General features: G+C 44.7%; 1 protein-coding gene across 1 annotated transcript in view; it reads left to right on the top strand.

Annotated features, from left to right (window-relative positions):
• The window catches only part of CCDC149 (coiled-coil domain containing 149), a 98,101-nt gene that overhangs the window by 39,269 nt on the left and 39,433 nt on the right, over nucleotides 1–19,399 (top strand). The window contains exon 4 of the mRNA XM_080797823.1: nucleotides 11,620–11,727. Coding sequence (XP_080653949.1) covers nucleotides 11,620–11,727 — 108 coding nt within the window. The remainder of the gene's footprint in view (nucleotides 1–11,619; nucleotides 11,728–19,399) is intronic.

Here is a 19,399-nt window from a genome sequence, read left to right as displayed (position 1 = left end):
AAGACTTCTTCTGTTGTCATGGTAAGGGGTGCTGGGTAGGCTGACATAACTGTCTGCTCCACGCGCCTTCTTCACACAACCTTGGAATGACCAAGAGTAATGATGGCAGCCAACCTTTTGGAGTGCCCGCTCTAGCCGTGTACAGACCCTGTGCTCGGCATTGTACTGTGGATGAGCTCATTTAGTTCTCACCCAGCCATGTGAGGTGGGTGCTCTCATTAGTGTCGCCATCTGACAGATGAGGAAATTGAAGCATATGGTGGTCAAGGAAATTACCGCAGGGAAGTGACGTAATTCATTGGTGTTGGAGCCAGAGTATGAACCCCTGCCGTCCACTCAGAGCTCATGCTCTTAGCCACATTGACTCAGTACCTATTTATGGAGCATCTCATGGGTGTCTTGTGCTAATTTAGACAGTGGGGACACAGGTCTGAGAAAAGTCAGATCCAAATCCCCGAGCTTCTGGAACTTGCATTGTAGTTAGGGCGACCACACCTTTGTTTCCCCAGGAACATCTCCATTTTGTCCTGGCATAATTTGTATTAGGGCTCCTTTTCATCTCCAGAACCTCTTGGTTTAGATGATAAATAATATAATCACTTTAATTCTAGTGGAGATGCTATGAACAAACAATAAACAAAATAATTAAAATAAATCAGATGTAATGACCATTGACGCTATGGAGAGAGAAATACAGCCCAAAGCAAGGGAGAGAATTCTGGCTTAGTGATGGAAGATATGTCTTGATAAATAGTGGGGAGAAATAGTTCCAGGATTTGGAAATATAAAGAATTTTATCCATTCAGAATATATTTTTGAAATTTTATTTACTTTTAGTTAATTTATAGAAACATGTGACTGGTTTTGGGCGGTGAGTGTTAAGATGCCTTCCTCCTTAGCACGGTATGGGGACAAAAATGCACCAGTAAGTATTTCGGTCCTGGTTGCAACGAGACTTTGCATTTAGCCAGAAGCAGACAGCTTTGACACACATGTGACAGGACTGGAAGGGAGAGGCAAAATTATTTTCTTCACTTTTTCATCTAGCAGGAACGGGGTAAAAGCATGCACTCTGTCCTGGTGTCTCCTATATTGATTTACATGTTTATCACAAAGGCAAGACAGTGGGCAAAATATTTACCCCTCCAGCTGGAAAGCAGGTGCACTTACTTAAGCAGAAAGCACTGGAACAAGAGCCAGCTGTCATGTTAACAGAGGGGACATGGAGGACCAAAGATCCACATATTAGAAAAGGAGAAGATGCCACACAGAGCCATTTCATTGCCCATCAGCCTCGTTTCTTGATTGGGAAGGTGGAATTTCTGTGGTCTCTACTTCAGTCTTCCCTGTTCGTGTCTCCACTCAGAGGGAGAGATTGCTATGATCATTGTTATGGGCAGGATGTCTGTGTCCCCCCGACATTCATATATTGAAACTATGCTCCCCCAGTGTGATAGTATTAGAAGGTGGGGCCTCTGAAAGGTAGTTAGGATAAGAGGTCATTGAAGTGGAGCTGTCATGAGCGGGATTAGTGCTCTTCCAGAAGTCATGAGAAAGCTTGCTTTCTCTGCTCTGCTCTCCGCCCCCTGGAGGATGCCCCAAGGAGTCACAACTGAAGAGGATCCTCGCTAGAGTCTGACCACACTGGCTCCCTGGTCACAGACTGTCAGCCTGGAGAACTCTGAATAATAGTCTCCCGGGTTTTATAAGCACCCCCTGACTATGGTATTTTGTCATAGCACCTTGAACTGAACACAAATGCAGTTGAGGGTTCTTCTCAAATGTAGGTAGAAGCAATACCACATCTTCAGCCTCGGTAGTGCTTTGTGCTTTTCTGAGACCATATATGCATGTATGTATGTATGTGACCTCCCAGCTGTCTCCCAAAGTCACACTGGCAAGTTAGGTCTTGCACAAAGTCACAAGGCACCGTTGCAGCTCACAGCAGGCCGAAAGAGCCCAGGTTTGGCATCCGATCCTACCGATGTGAATTTCACCCTTCTGCCTGCTGGTGGGTGATCTCTGGCAAGCTGCCTACCCTTTCTTAGGTTCACATTCCTCCTATGTGAACGTAACCATGAGACGCATTCATAAAGTTCCTCTGAGGAACTGGTATGATAGATAGTGTTCATCACGCTCATTGCCTGGGACTTGCTGAGTGCTCAATGAATGTTGGCTGGTTTCTGTTTTTCCCCTGATTTGCCCAAGGTCACACAGCCAGTTCATGGAGCAGAACTAAAATCCAGCTCTGCTAACTTGTAGTTCCTTGTTCTCGTTCAGGTTTTTTGTTCTATATTCGACTCTTAGACTGAGTAGGGAGGAAGCATAGTCAGCATTTAACTTAACCCATTTTGGAAGTCCGGAGATGAAGTGCTTTGATGTGCTTAGAGAGTGGTGGAGAGCCAGAAACAGCTAGGAATCTTTACCTGGTAAAGCCAGTGTTCTTTCTCATGGTGACTAAGGGTCTGGTCATAAATACTTCTTGCCTCTTTTGTCTCCTCCTTAGAGGACAGGCCAGAACTTTCAGGATTATAGTTCTAGAAATATAGTTGTCAAGGCTTTCTTTTAGAACTTAGAATCTCTTTGAAAACAACTCAATTTCCAATGGCAAATCATGCGTTAAGGAAACTGTGAAGAAATCGTGACAACAGCAATGCACTAATAACTTCTCCTGGGATATTGAAATGAAAACGTCTTCTTGATACTCTAGGCAGAACTATACACAGAGCACTTCTTTCCACTGCAGAGAGAGAGCACCAGAAGATCTCAAACAACCCTTTCAATATTTTTCTTTTGTTAAACAAGCAGTTCCTCCAAAGGAGACAAAGGGAATTTGAATTATCTTGGGTTAATCTTCTTAGAAGATGGGATTCTTTGGGGTCACGGCAGCACATTCTCCCCATTCCAACTCCTCCTTGAATAAACAATCAAACGCATCTTTGTCTTCTCCTGTTTTGATTTCAAGCCGACATATCACGGGAGGTATTCCTCCAGGTTTAAGAGGGAGCCTTTGCTTTCTTCCCTTAAAGAGTGACGGCTTATTTAGATAGTGTCATGCGCCAGACTGAGAGCCTGGAGAAAACAGAGCATGGGTTGGCCCTTTGTGGAATGGGAGGGAGCCTTTTACTTTTCAGTACGAAAGTCTTTTTGGTTAATCTTATTTTCGTCCCCCGGGGACTGCAAATCAGAGCGGCTCTATGTATCTTGGATTTGATGCTCACAACCTAAAACTTCCTTCAAAGATCTCAAGTGCTTTGAGATGTTTCTTTTCACGACTCTTTGAACAGTGCAACTTTCCTGTTCCACCAGGGAAATTGGGAAGAAATTCAGGCCCGGCTTGCAGGAGCCCTCCCGAATGACGTGACTGTAATTTCATTCTGAGTACTAGAGGGAGGGTCTTGCTATCAGCTCTGTGGATCTTTGTGGGGACTTTGGGAGGAAGGTGAGTGTGCACACCACCCCCCCCCCCAATTATAGATGATGATGTTTAGGCTCAAAGAATCTAGAGAAATTGAGAGTAGGCCAATGCAGAATCATAATGGCCAAGATGAGGCAAACATTCGTGTCCACAGCAACCTTCCAGACCTATGGACGTGTGTTTGCCTATGGGCCTGGAAATGCATTCATTCACAAGCACGTGTGTTGAGGTTATGAGGTAGGAGTCTGCCAAGGGCTCCTTGCACAGCCAAAACATATGTATGGCAGGAGCTCTGGGTGGTTGTTTCTGTGTAAATAGGAAAATTGTCACCGTAGCAGAGGTCATCACTTTGGCAGTTGCTATGAATAGGGAGCCCTTGCTCAGCAAAGCAAGTCTCCGTCTATTACTATTAACACAGGACTCACCATAGACCAAAGCAGAGAGTCAAAATTGCAATTAAATTTGCTATCAATCACACTGCTCAAGTATACTTGATGTTTCATCAGACATTTTTTTAAACATATTCTTGTTTAATCTAGTACTCTGCCCTCTCAAAGGTATGGCTTTAAGGAGTCCACAGCATCAAACTTCTTTTAAAAAAAGACTTTATTTATTTATTTCAGAGAGAGAGAGAGAGAGCACGTGTGTATGATACCGTGAGTGCGAGAGAGAGAGAGAGAGAGAGAGCAAGTGAGCGCACAAGCGGCGGAAAGGGGCAGAGGAAAAGGGAGAAGCAGACTCCCTGCTCCACCCCAGCCCAGGACTCTGGGATCAAGCCTGAGCTAAAGGCAGATGCTTAACCAAATGAGCCACTCAGGTGCTCCAACACAGCATCAAACTTTTTAACACCTCATGCAGCAGCATGGTTTCTGAATCTGGTCTCTGTCTCTTTCCCCTCACCCTATCTTTTCCTTATTGTTCTTGAGGAAGTGCATAGGTCAAGGTTTTACCTGTCTCTCTCGCTCTTACTTACCTTTTTTCCCTCTCACTTTTGATAAGTACTTTTAGGTCAGCAATTTGATAAGTACCTTTATGTCAGTACTTTTATGTCACCAGGACTTTCCGGTGTACATCATTTTTACATTGTGATGTAGACTAAGTTTTCCATGGCTAGGTTCCTGCAGTGATATGTGTCTAATAAATTACAGAGATTCAGGATGACATGAGGGATTGTCCCTGGAGTATTGCCCCTGACGCCTGGCCACTGGTCTGAATTATTTAAGGACTCAGGTGGAAATATGTAGCCCACCCCCTTTTCTGCTCTTGCCGGTGTCTGGGCTAGTGCAAGGATGGATGGTTAATCTTAAACTTTTCGTCACTTTCTTTTATTTTGTGTTTTTTTTTTCACTCTATACTCTTATGTTCAGTACATGGGGGCCTGCAACTTTAACTAACAAAAGACAGAAGGGAGAGTATACAATTTTATGGCGATTTTTATATGTATGGGAGTTCACTTTCTTTAATAAAAGAAAGGGCATTTGGGCTTCAAGGGATGATCAGCTATGGGAAAGTGACTAGAAAATGTATAGGAAATTAATGGGAGCTAAGGGTTATTTTAGTAAGTCTTGTATAATGCAGATCTTGGGGTGCCCCGAATGGCTCTCTGGTGATGGGCTGCTTACTTCTTCCTGGTACGAAAGAGGTTAGGACAGCTTCACAAAGGGAAATTTATGCCCTGCTTTTAGGTAGAAATGGGGAGGAGGGAAGGGAACTCTCTGTATCTGTTGATTCGCAATTGCCTTCAACTCAAAATATCCTCATGGCAGAGTGGAATATTTTGGAGTGGCGTATTCTGATCCCCTTCATATCCATCTTTACTTTTCCTACTTTAGGGAGAAAAATGGTATATAGTGGATCCTTTTCTTCCCATCTGAAGGATTCAGGGTGGTTTTTTATAACTAGTGTCCTGAAATCCCTTCCTTGTGAGCCAGTGTTGATTACTTGATCATTGGAAACAAGGGTCCTTACCTGTGATTGTCATTGCCAAATGTGATTATATCATTGATTTTTTTTAAATCTCCCTGCCATCACTTCTTATAAGTTTAAAAAGTATACTGCATCTAGAATATAAACTGTTCTGACATATTTTATGGCACTTATAGGGGAATCAAAACCCAGTGGTTGAGGCAAGAGCTGGAGCCTAGGATGCGGTGGGACTGGAAGAAAGCTGGATAAACGGCTCCCTTGGCCCATGTTGTTCTCTGTCTTAGTGAGTTGCTCTCTGTCTTAGTGCCCCCCAGAAAGCGAAAGGTTGGGGTGAGATCACACTGCTCTCACACCTTCCAGATCTTTGCCCCCACAATAACCATCAGGGTTTGTGGCCTTCATCTCTATGCAGAGAGAATTGGGGTGAGAGTCATGGTGCCCACACCACGGGCTGGCCTTGGCAGTGCATTTCTATAGACATCACTGGGTAACGGGGGATTGACTTGTTCCTCAATTGACTTGTTCAGAAGGTGTGTCTGAATCCTTTTGGCCTCGAATGTCCCAGAGACGTTCCCATCCAATCCCGCTCGTCTCTCTTCCCAATCACGATGTTCATGAACTTGCAGCTAGAAAGAGTCACTGCAGTATACGGGTCCTACAACACATGCTACTGTATTCATTCCCCTGTTATCAGAGCTAAAATGTCAACCTTTCCTGTGAGCCGCGGCTAGATCTGAATATTTAAAAGAGCTTTTAAACCTTTTTACGATTTGCTATTTATGCTAGCTCCTGCCCCAGAGATCTAGGGGAAATGATCTCTCAGTTTGGTTTTCCTTCCCTGCAAAAGCCTTCCCAGGGTTAGGCGGTCTGCCACTTTTTCTTTGACATTTCCTTTACATAGTGTGGCTATTGCCGACTGATGGTCACAGAGTCCTTCTCAATAACACAGAGACAAAACGCCCTGCATAGCTGATAAATTATAAGCAGACCCCACGTGTTAGCTTGATGGATTGTTAGAGTGAGCGTGTGTGAGTCATGGGTGTTATTTTTGGTCAAAAGAATCGTGTGAACTTTTCTCCTCTATTTCGAGTGCTTTGAAATGGACTACTTTTCTTTCTTTTCTTTTCTTTTTTTTTTTTTCCTCTTTAAGGTATATGTCAAGGAATTAGGTACCCTATCAGAGCAGTCATTTTCCAGTTCCCGAAGTTATTGTTTTGGAGTTGAGGAGGTGGAAGGACTGAAAAGACTGAATAGAAAAGAAATGTGTGTTGACAAGTCACCCAGCCTGGGAAATGTGAAATTACAGCCGAGCGCTTTGAAGCGGGGTGCCTCCCCCACCGTACCCAACAGCGGGGTCGGTTTCAAAGCGCGGGTAGATTTACTCAAACCCAGCATGGAGGCTCTGCACTCCTAATGGACCACCATTCTGTGGCTACTATGGAAATGCCTGGCTTTATTTTGGTAGAATTCTGTTCAGCCAGCTGCAGAGTAAATGATGGTCGTCACTCACATCACCGGCTCCACAAATCCTTGTTTCCAGAAGCAGCCTTGTCCTCTGCTTCCCGTAGCACTGGAACCTGTGATGTGAATACCAGGTGCCCGCCCTGTGTTAATAGCTAAATAACCTGGCAGCTCTCCAAGCTCAGGGCTTTTCAAAGTGAGGCCCCAACTCCATGCTGGGAGCCAGGCGGCTTGCTTCTGGTCCGTGATAAACACAGAAATTGAGGAAGTGTTTGGAAACTGTTTTTTTTTTTTTTTAAGATTTTATTTATTTATTTGACAGACAGAGATCACAAGTAGGCACAGAGGCAGGCAGAGAGAAAGGAGGAAGCAGGCTCCCCGCTGAGCAGAGTGCCCGATGCGGGGCTTGATCCCAGGACCCTGGGATCATGACCTGAGCGGAAGGCAGAGGCTTTAACCCACTGAGCCACCCAGGTGCCCCTGTTCGGAAACTTCTGTGGCAATTTGACAGCATGATTTTATGTCTGTTGACTCTACCAAACACTTGGGGGTTTTATCCTGATGCCATTTAAATTCATTTTTTTAAAGATTTTATTTATTTACTGAGAAAGAAAAAGCAGAGGAGAGTAAGAGGGAGAAGCAGACTCCTCACTGAGCAGGGAGCCCAATATGGGACTTGATTCCAGGACCCTGAGATCATGACCTGAGCCAAAGGCAGATGCTAAACTGACTGAGCCACCCAGGCACCCAAATTCATTTTTCTAGTGATTGATTTTTATTGTATTTTACAAAAGTTCTGCTCTGTGCCTGGTTGGAGGTAGAGGACTAGCCCTTCTCCACTGATGGATCAGGTTGCACTGGTTTAGCTACGACCTGAGGCTGGTGAGGGAGCATCAGGGTCTTCCCGCAACCTGAGGAGCTCAAGCCACTGTTGACTCAAAGAGAAAAGACTGGGGCACCTGGGCATTTCAGTCAGTTAAGTTGTCTGCCTGTGGCTCAGGTCATGATCCCAGGGTCCCGGGATCAAGCCTGCTGTTGGCCGTTATGATCAGCAGGGAGCCTACTTCTCCCTCTCTCTCTCTCCCCCTGATCCTGCTCTCTCTCTCTGTCGCTCACTCTTTCTCCCAAATAAATAAATGCAATCTTTAAAAAAAAAAGAAAGAAAAAGAAAAGGTTAAGGACATTGCAGATATGGGGGGGCGTGTCTTTTATTAAGTTTCCATGGGTACTCTTTTTTAAATTTAATTTTAATTCCAGTATAGTTTACATGCACTGTTATACTAGTTTCCGGTGTATAATAGAGATTCTGCAACTCTATACATTACTCAGTGCTTGTCCTGATAAGTGTCCCCTTGATCCCCTTCGCTGTCACTCTTACAGGCATTTGTTCCTGAGCGTCCCTTCTGCTGGTTAGGAAGAGGCAGGCACCGTGAAGGTGAATTTTGCTGTGTCTCCTGCAGAGGGGGTGCCGAGACGCTGCTTCCCCGCCCCTCCGTGGGGCCAGTCCCTCCGGTCTGTGAGGGAGGGATTATGCTAGCTGAGCTCATGTCTGGGAAATGTTCTGGGGTTCCGTGGAAGGAAAGCAGAGGCAGCCCACTTGTGCTACCATGTGCTAAGGAAGGAGAGTGGCAGATAGAGGGGAGAAACCAGGAAAGGGAAGTCAAGAGCTAAATCATCACTGTACTGTGGTCCCTGGGGTCGGCCTGTCCTTGTGGCCTTGAACTGTTCTCCAACTGGAAATCGGGAATCAGAATCCTGTGATGTGTTAGGAGTGAGGGAAACAGGGTGCCTTTTCCCTTATCGGGAACTTTCCCCACTCCCATCCACAAGGCTCATGCCGGCTCTCTCTGCTTTTTTAAATCTTGGTTTAAATGTGGTCCTTTCCTTGGGCACACTTTGTTCCCTTTGCCCACTTTGTTTTTCTCATCACTCAAGCACTAAGTCATTCTGTATTTTATGGCAACATAATGTAACTAATGTAATATCACCTATTCAAATGGGCATGTACAAGGGCAAGGCATTCTGTCTGTCCTGCTCAGTGCTGTATATCCAGAGTCTAAAATACATGGTAGGTGCTCAATAAATATTTGTTGTATAAGCAAATGGATGAATAAGGAGCAGTAAAGGGGCAGGATCACAAAGGAGCTAATTGTGTCCGAGGAGGCATTCGGCCGTGTCTATCCAACCGTTCGCTGAGTGGTTGAGTTGGGGCCACTGGAAGGACACAGTCAGGAGGAGCTAACCCTTTAACCAGTATCTACTGTATACCAAGTACTGTGGGAGTTGTCCTGTGTTCGTTATTCAATTTAGGTATCACATGGTCACATGAGATATGTGTGGTCAGCTGCATTTTCAGATGGGGAAACTCAAGAGATCGAGGATTTCACCCATGTTCACTCAGTCCTGTAAGTGGCAGAACTGGAATCCAGCTTTCTAAAAATTTCCAGATTTCTAAAAATTTCCAGAAGTAGTGAGTTGGTCACAGTGTCTCTTGGTTTTTTGCTTTTTTAAGTGTAAGATGGGAATTAATTTTCTGCATCCTTCACCAAATTTTATCTGATAAGAATGGAAAACTGAGAAAATCAGAACACAGCTATTCTAAAATATGAACCTCGCACATACAAGGTTGAAAATTAGATCACATTGTTGAGGAATACAGGTCTTGGTTAAATCCAGCCAGTGGGGATGATTCAGGTTTCCACGCAAGACTCTGTGCCCAGCACTGGCTTCAGTGTTGGTACATACTGTTAATATTCCATATTCTTCCCTAGGCTGAGACCACCATCTCCAGACTCAACATACTGTCTCTCGTTTAGAAAATATTTATGGAGCATCTACTAGGTGCTTGGGGTAGATCATAGAACAAAGTTCCTTGCCCTTCATGGAACTTCTATTTTTGTAGAGAGAGGGAGGCAGGAAATAAGTAGTAAGCAGTAGGCCATGAAATAAATCACAGGATATCTTAAAAGATGGCATGGACTACAAAGGAAAAAAAAATAGCGTAGGGGAAGGGGCTTAGAAGATCAGGGTGGAGGCGAGCAGGTTGCTGGGTTAGATTGAGTGTTAGATCGAGTTAGTGTTATATTGAGTGGTCCAGGTAGGCCCTGTTGAGACTGTGGCTTCTGCACAAAGTCTTGAAGAGGTGAAAGGGAGAGGGAGCCGAGAGGTATTCTGGTGGGAGAGCATTCCCATGAGAATTCCCATGAGCAACTGCACCAGGATGGGAGCATGCCTGGTGTGCTCGGGCAACAGCAAGGAAGTAAACTTGGGAGGTGCCCAGCCAGAGTAGGGAAGAACCTGAAGGTAGAGACAACCTGATTCCCCAGTAGATGGGACCTGGGAGATGAGACAGAGTGCAGAGTCAGGGATGAGCCAAACCAAGGCTTAACTTTTTTATTCTTCCACCTTCATTCCTTTTTTAGGAGCTGACATTGAGTATTCCCAAAAGTATTAGCATTAAAAAAATTATTTTTTTTTAATGTAGGCTCCACGCCCAATGTGGGGCTTGAACTCATGACCCTGAGATCACAAGTCGAAAGTACCGACTGAGCCAGCCAGGAGCACCCCCAAAAGTATTAGCGTTAAGGTGCTTGGAGATTTGGCCACTACACTTACACTGGTCCCCTAATGCCTCTGCATTTGGGTTTCTTCAGCTGTAATATAAAGGGACTCTTCACAATAATCTTAAAAATCCCCCCTCCAGCTATTTCTGAATGATTCCCCACAGGCCATATTCTCATTGCTTGCTTGCTTCTGTCCCTCCTTCCTTCCTTCATTTATTCCTCATGAGTTTTTAAAACATTTGCTGGAACACAAGCCCTTCCTGAAGCAACAGACATGGATGCCAAGGAAAGGGGGAACAGCATCTCTGCCTTTCCGTCGCTTGTAGTCTTCTCGCTGAGGTTAGAGGAGAGGGCAACAAGCAAGGCAAGAACCAGAGCAAGCAGCAGCTAGCAAAAAGGGGAACAGCGCGGCGCGAAAAGCAGTCACGTGACCTCATTTCCAAGCTCAGGGCACCTGTGGAAGGAGTGGGGGCATGGTTAAGAGGTGCTCACATGCTCTAGGGAAGGGGGCAGTGATGATGTGAAGTGGAGCTGGCTCGAGGTGGGGAGGCTGGCGCATAGAGAGTGGGCCATATGGGCCAGAAGGATCTGGGTCTGAGCAGGAGGCACAGCCTATGGATGGGATGATGTCATGAACCCAGGTCAGGCAGGTGAACGGTCCTGGTACCACGGGGCCAATAGAAGGGAATAAGGAGGTGAGCAACCCAGCCCGGGACTGTTGGATGACCTCCAGACCCTGACTTCTGAAGTGGTTGCTCATTCCTCATCCCCTCTCTGGCTGCCTCATCTCGTGATCAAAATTCTGGGCATTGAGGTAGCAAAGAAAAGCTCACTAAACCAGTTCTATCTGAAGGGGAAGAAAACGATCTAAACAAGGAAATGAAGCTTTCTCCTGTATTGTTGGCTTAAGTTTATAATTGAACTCTACATCCATTTGCAAGATTTTTAGCACAGAGCCCTTAACATTTTTTCTCTAAAAAGTCGAATATGACTGACCCCTCCATTCCTTGTCCGTGTGCCCTTCTGGAAACAAAGGAGATCCCCGTGCTGAGGTTCACAGCCAGCGCCATTGCCCTCACCAGGCAGTTGTCGTGGTGTGATGTGCACACTTGCAATCGTGGATGCATTTATCTAATGGGCTTTGCATGGCTCCACTCGGCTGGGGCGCCGGCCTTGGCGAGCCCAACAAAGCCCCACATTGATCCGCTCCCGTGTTTCTGATTGTGTTCCATAATATGTTGACATTTCCAGGCTAATCTTGCACAACTACTGCGAGATTCTCAGGACCGAAATAAACATCTGGGAGAAGAAATTAAAGAACTTCAGCAAAGGCTTGCAGAAGTCCAGGGCGACAATAAGGTACTGTGAATATTTAAAGGGAAAAGCTCCGCCATGTAATTGTGCGCTTAGAGGTTTATGGGGAACACATCAGAAAAACGTAATGCTGCATTTGCTGAGAAATTTGTTATAGATTTTTACATTTGCAGTGAAAAGTCACAGTTTAGCATTTCTTATCTTTATGACATCCCTTTTGTGTGTGTGCACATGCGTATGTGTGTGCTTCTGGGTTGCTCCAAAATATTGCCACAACCCACTGTGGAAGTTTCATTATATTCAGCTTGGTGGTGAATAACATTGCGGTTGAGGGCAAAATAAAACCCAAAATGCTATGCTTTCCCCCTTCTCTACAAATAATGGATTTGTGGCTCAGATGATTTGGAATTATTCGCATTCAGTTTTGAATTTTAAGTAGTCATCCTACTAATTATGTTCACATAACCAATTTATTTTATTGCTAAATTTGGCAATTTGTATGGAACATTGCTCAAAATCCACTGCGTGGTATTAATCAAACTCCCCTGTTGGCAACGTTAATTATAAAATATGAACTCATAAACTCCAAACTAAATGTGTGCTCTCTCTCTCCCAGCTGAAGCTGTGAACAAAAGTACAATTGAGAAAAGGAAGAAAAACTATCAAAGTTTTAATTCTGTCCCCCCCCCCCGAAAAAATTTCTGTTTTGCCATGAGAGATCCATTTCCAACTCCTCGCCAGAGGCAGCTTTCCTCACAGAGATGGCCATTGGAGTTCAACTCAAAAAAAACCCATGGCAGGGAGGAGGTCCTTTCTTGGGAAATGTCTTGTAAATGTTACCAGATTTTCTTGACAAATGATGGTGATGTTCACTGTTTCTGGGAGTTCTTGGTTAGTGGAAGGCGCCATTTTGAAAGATGCTGGCTCTTTAAAAAATGCACGCGAGAGTCTGCGTTATACAGAGAAGTCTTCCATGATCAAAGATCAGAGAGGATTTTCTGCTGCTGGTTTGAGAGGCTCAGTCTGAGGACCAACTGGGAGGTCTTCCTGCATAGCCTCTTTTCCACTTAACCAGCCTTTACATTTTTTTTTTAAACCCCTTGGATTTACATATATTTGGAAAAAATTAGGCTTGACTATTCCAGGTCATGAAGTAGGGGTTGGGAGAGAATGCCTGAGAAGGGTTTTAATTAACACTGGGCAAGCTAATCAGGGCTCTGGTATGGTTTTATGCACCATTACAAGGATTTAAGTTTTGTAACCTAGGTGTTTGGTTCATAATTAAAGGCCAGACCTTCTTAGTTGCTTCCTCAAGGTTTTCTAGAGAATGAAATGAGATGTGTGTAGTAGTTTCCCTTAAATCCATAAAAATACTACAGAAATTTTGGGGACATAATAAATCCACAAAATATTAGAACATTTTGAAAAGATGTGATTTTTGGATTCATGGTTCTTGATTGACTGATTTTATTTCCTTATCTCTTTTTTTCCCCCTTAAATGAGCTATCCACCTCCCCAACTTTCCAAAATATACTTCTGCCTCATCTTTTGGTCACTTTTAATTTTGACACCTTTTAGACATTGGACATTTGCAACTGGTATTTCAAGGAAAGAAAGGGAGGGTGTGTGTGTATGTGAGTATGTGTGTATGCATGTGCGAATGTGTGCAGGACTGAGTGTGTTTGTGTGTATGTATGCACGTGTCACACTAAGCACAGGTCTGGGGCTCCTTGTATGTTGGCACAGTCTGAACTTCTTGATTTGTTTGTGTTCTGGGTCTTTATTCCAGTAGCTGGACACATTTATCAAACTTTGTTTTCTTGCCCAAGGTTTAGAATTTAGTGACTCATATTCATGGTCTGTGAAGTAATATGCCCACCAAAAGGTACAGGGAAGATGCTATAATGTTCAGCAGGCCCCGTATCTCAGTATCCAGCCTCCCCTCCTCAAAAAAAGACCAACTGCAGTGAGCCCCAGAGAATCCATTTATTCTCATTTGCATCTATAGTTATAGGGCTGATTTATTTTCAGATCCCTGTGAGTCATAGCCACCCTCCCCCCAACCCCCACCCCCGGTTGTCAACATTAGGGCCAGATGACTCATTCAATAATGACACCAGGCATCTTGGGAAACGCAGAGGCCTCTGTTCCTTGGTATGTGGTGAAGAATGGGTTAATCCTTCATTTGTTCTTTTTTGTTGTTGTTTAATTCGTTATGTCACTTGCTATTCCAACGTTTCTATCACCTTCCAAATCCAGTTCAACCTCCTTGCCGTGGTGGGTAGGCCCTCCAGTATCTGGCCCCTTAACTGATTGCTCCAGCCATGTCTATTGCCACTAGTCACCTCATACTTCAGTGCAACAACACTAATTTCAGCCCCTTTGCTGAACTTTATTGTCCTATGCCTCAGGGCCTTTGCACCTGCTACTGGCGCTGTTTGGGACACTTTCCCTTTACTTCCCTCTCCATCTCTGGTTCATCTTTCCAATCTTAGATCAAATGTAGCCTTCTTCAACTCTTAGGGGCAGGTCCTTTGCGTGCCCACAGTGCTCCGCTCTTTTCCCTCTGCTTCTACACGTGTATGGCACACTCTCCCCAAGAGTAAGCTCTTTGCAGGTAGAATTCCTGACTGGGCTTTATTGCTGAGAATTAGCACTCTTAGTTCCTGGTACATGTACATTACTTAGTAAATCTTAATTGAAGGAATGGAATGGAATAAATGAGTGAATGAAGAAACGGAGAGAATGAAGGGAAGGAAAAGAAGAGCCAAAGGTTGAAGAAAGAGGAAGAGGAGAACAAAAAGGACAAAGAGTATAAGAAAATAAGCAGACTGAGAAAATAAGCTGTGGTTGTCACCAGTAACTCCACTCACAGGCCAAGAAGTAGTTTCAAAATTTGGAGAAATGAGCTAGAAACGCAAACTTTCATCTAAGGAAAAATAAAACCAAAGCAAACCCCAGGTGTGAGACCTTGGGAAGCCCTTGTGGAGAGAGCAGAGTGTCTGAGGCTGAGCCTTGGTGGACTCAGGGTGAAAGTCCTGCCCATAGGCTGCCTCAAGCCTGTGAAATTCAAGAACACTTAGTATCTGATGTTATTGGACTACCCCTCCCCCAGCCCATACCATTCCAAACAGAGGGCCGATGGCATCATTTTATGAGCGACTGTTAAAGCAGAAGATTTTTATCTCCAAGTTGCCATTTTAACTGATGACCCTTATCCATATTTTGGGAAGCCCAGATTCTAGATGTTAAGTACATTTAAGAAACAAGGTGATAGGAAATTACTTGCCTTGGATATTTTAAGGTAGACTAATTTTTCCATTTGTTCAGCTAGAGCCTTGTAACCCTACGTGCCATAAAGCATTTTCAAACAGCCTCTTGAAAGATTTGTTGCCACCCTGGCTTACAAGAAGCTTAGCCCTCCCATGGGGTTGGGGGGGGGGGTCTGGGATAGGGTGGGGAGTCCCATGATCAAACACCACCTGCCATCTCTCTGAACTGTGCCCAAGAATTTCTCGGAGTTCTTGGGTGGACACAAACCCCCAGTACAAGCTAGAAGAGAGGCGTGAGGAGGGAAACTTACCAGACACCCTCCGTTTCCTTGATAATTATGGCTCTGAAAGGTTAATGAGGAAAGAGGAAGCATGTGGGGAGGGGAGGACTCATATCTCCACAAATCACATTGGGAAAAGCTTTTCATGGGTGGTAGATTGCCCTGGGCTCTCAGGGTGTCAGTCTGTGCAGAATAAGGACCAATTATGTGGAAAGACCCAGACAATGCTGGGACCTCGAGTCTGAAAAAGAGCCCAGTAGGAGAAATGCAGCTTTCCTTCCTGCCCTAGAGGACTGCCTGCTCCTTTTCTGGGCATTAAAAGAGTGGATTTAGGGAAAGAGGACCAGGAGGAAGAAGGGGTTCTCTGAGAATTTAAGGATTTGTAAGAGTCACCAACAAACCGAGCAGAGCACATTTGGGTCAGATAGACAGAGGTGAGCTGGTAGACCAGCTCTCAGAAAGAGGAAGGCTGGTTGATAGTGCTTTGTTGATTTATAACAAATCATGAGGCCGCCAACATGAAAGTACTGAGCTGTGAGTTGGGAAGATTGGCACTCCAGGAAAGACGAGCTCCAGCCTTGCCAATGTCAAGTGGTGTAGAGAAATATAGTCTAAGAAGTCCAACTTTGGAAATTGTTTGACCCAGATTTATAGCTCTGCCAGTGGTTGTTTTATGGCCTTGAGCAAGTCAGTTTTCTCTCCGGGCCTTAGCTTCCTCATCTGGAAAATGGGAGCGATCGTATCTCACATTGAATTGTTGATAGGTTTTATCATTTATTCATCCACACATAAATGGGGACTTACTACGCACTGCTTAATGTTCTAGGAGCTGTGGATACACCAAGGTGTAAGAAAGACGACGTACCCATTCTCACAGAGCTTATATTCTAGTTGGGGAGAGATACAGTAAGAAAATAAAATATACAAGATCATCAGATAGAGGTTAGTGCTGGGAAGAAAAGAAAGTAGGACAAGGAGATTTAATGATTGGGTGTGTGCATGCAGTACTCAGTGTTTGTAAAGGGTGTAGCTTAGTGCCTGGAACCCAGGAAGTGTTCCACTAAGGGTAAATGTTGCTGGTATCTTAGCATGACCTGGGGCCAGATTGGCTTAGAATTCTCTTTTGCAAGTGTTCTACCAGGAAGCTCAGGTCTTCCTTCCTATCGATCAAGTATTTCCAGTGAACTGGGTACATGCCTCCCAGGAGAGAGACAGAAATTGTGGTGAGAAGCCTCGCCTCTGGATCCCCCAATCTCAGCACTCCTTATAACCACCCCAGACTTTCCAGCACCAAGCATGCTTCCTTCAGTGCAGAGCTCCTGGAAGCTTCCTTGCATTTTGTGTGCCCCTTGTAGAATAGGCACCTAACAGAGCGTGCCAGGAACAGGAACTCATGTTCCCAGTGAGACAGCCAGAACTCGGTTTTCTTGTCCACTTGCTTTTGTTTTTCTTCATGTGACAGCTTATGGCACTTTATTGCAGAAGAACAATAATGCAATGCAAGGTATTCAAAAGCAAGGATGTTCAGGTAGACAGCAACTCCTAGCAGTGTCCCGCATCCGAATTTTCTGAGCCCCCACTGGCCAATTGAAATGTAGCTCTTTGTAATATTGCATAAAAACAGGGTTTTGCCCTTAATAATGAGCTTTATGTTACACCAGCTGATGGCCTTTAAGCACCTCTGTTTTATGTGGCGTTGGCACCATAAAACGATAGGGCCCTTCTGTGAACATACCTCTATTGACGTGAGACTTTTGGATGGATTCAGAGAGCAAACCAATTAAGTCAAAGCCACGAGCCAATAAAGACAGACCAAGGAGTATGCAGGTGACTAATTAAAGTATATTTTGTTTTTTTAAAAAAAAGAAAAGAGTGCTCAGCTGTGGCTGTTTGTAATGGTCCGGAATGAGTTATCAGAAAGCTTTTTGTAAACCGTTCCTCTTTATGCTTCAGAGGAACAGAGAGATGTCCCAGTCTGTAGGAAACCCAAATGAAGAGAGCACTCTAATGAAAAGCTCTTACCTTGGGGCATTATAGAAATTAATTACAAAGAATTGAAATGAGTGATAAGGGCCCTTCGCCTGCTCCAGCCCGAGCATATCTTGCTCTAACTGGGATCTTGACTATGAACTATAGACAATGCTCAGATCATTCAGCAAGCAGTCAGAGCAGATCAGTATTCCCTAAGGTTTTACTGTCAGATGAATTAGACACATTGGGTCTCAGAGACCATACTGGAGACCGTCCCACCTCAGGTGAGTGCGTAGCTCGAGTGGCCCATGAGACCAGGCATTGTAACTTACTTCTTATTTTTTAGTTTTTTCAAGTATTATTTACTCTCTCTCTTTTTTTTTTTTAATTTAAAATCAATGTCATTAAGATACAGTGTATTACTAGTTTCAAGCGTAGAGTTTAGTGATTCCTAGAGAACTGGTTCTGAGAGATAGTGGCCCAAAACTCCTTCTACAGCACGTCACATCCAGATCACGCTCAAGAGCTAGGACATTGAAGTGCCTTATGGCTGCTCGGTGGGGCCCTATAACGACTGTGGCTCCGAGGCTGACGTGTTCTGAACTGGCTGACGGTAATTCAGGGGCTTCCTAACTGTGTGCTCGTGGGCCAGCTGCTTGACTTCTCTTTGTCACAGTTGTTCTCCTCTTTGGCACAGTGGAGATAACAGTAGTACTTGCCTTATAGTGCACGGCTCAGTGGAAATCATTTCAATAGAGCTGTACTGAGGCCCCAACTATATGCTCTACAGAGGGGGAAATAAACAGGGAGTCCCTGCTTTCATGGGGCTTCCATTCTAGTAGGGATAGATGAACAGTAATCAACTAAACAGATATATTCTATTTCATAGATTCTGAGATGAAGGTCTTCACATTTGAACATCTTTGGTATATAATAAGTGGTATTGTGTTGTTACCATGGACATTTTTTTATTCCTTTTAGATGTACATAAAGATGGGTCTTAAAGTTGATGGAGTTTTTTTGTTTGTTTTAAGAATTTATTTATTTTAGAGAGAGCTAGAGAGCATGAGCAGGGGAGGAGCAGAGGGAGAGGGAGATAGAGAATCCCAAGCAGACTCTGCACTAAGCTCAGGGCCTAAGGTGGGGCTCAATCCCATGACCCCGAGATCATGACCTGAGCCAAAATCAAGAGTCAGACACTCAACTGACTGAACCAATGAGGCACCCCTGGAGTTTTATATGATAAGATACAGTATGACATGTCAGAGGATGTTTAACGCTAAGTGAAAACATGACTTAGAATACTATGGGGTGCAACCAGGGCAGAAGGGGAACACTATATTAGGTGGTCAGGGAAGGCATATCTGCTCACAGGCCCTTTGCTGAGAAACTTGAAGAGTGGGAGGTGGGAGGTGGTCAGGTAACCAAGGGATAAGGTACACAGCCCTGAGACTGGGACAAGCTTGGGACAATAAAGGCATGGCAGGGAGGCCAGTGTACCTTTTATGAGAATTAAATATGAAAAATTATGTTGCATAAAGCACTTGACACAGAACACACTCCCCTGGGGGAATGCTGTGTGGTCCCTGTCGTAGTTGTGGAGAGAGGCGGTGGAACATGAATTCCACAACCCTAGGTTGCCAGGGTGGACCTCCCAGCCCTGCCATTTGCCAGGTTTACGGTGTGGGCAGGTTGCTTTACCTCATCAGAGAATGGAGATACAACAGTATGTCACAGGGTACCTTGTTGGACTTCACTGGGTTCATGTATGTAAGCACTGAGGCCGGGTCTTGGGATGTGGGAAGAGCCCACCTATGTTCCCTGTAAGCAATAAGAGATTGCAACCTTCAGAGAGGGGGCACTGTGACTCACTGAACTCAGCGTGGACTCAGGGCAAGAGCCTTGATTTCAGAGCCTGTGTCAGCCTCTCTGTGGGGTGGGAGGGTCTCTCCTGTAGAGGACATGACAGTGTCTGCTTCCTGGAATCATGGGAAGCATCGAATGAGAGCCCTCCTATGTTTAAAAAGTATTTAAGGGCCCCTCCAGTTAGCTAGACACCACTGTGGGTACCAGATGTTCCAGAGCACTTGATAAGGGAGGTTCCAACTATGGTGGAGCTGTTGGTGGGGATGGCATGAGAGACGAATGAGATCATTTCTGGTAGGCGTGATGAAGACAGTAGAGCTGGGTGGT

This window comes from Martes martes, assembly GCF_963455335.1.
Source record: "Martes martes genome assembly, chromosome: 2".
Classification (NCBI taxonomy): Eukaryota; Metazoa; Chordata; class Mammalia; order Carnivora; family Mustelidae; genus Martes; species Martes martes.
The sequence above is the reverse complement of the archived record's forward strand: the minus strand, read 5'-3'. Positions and strand labels throughout refer to the sequence as shown.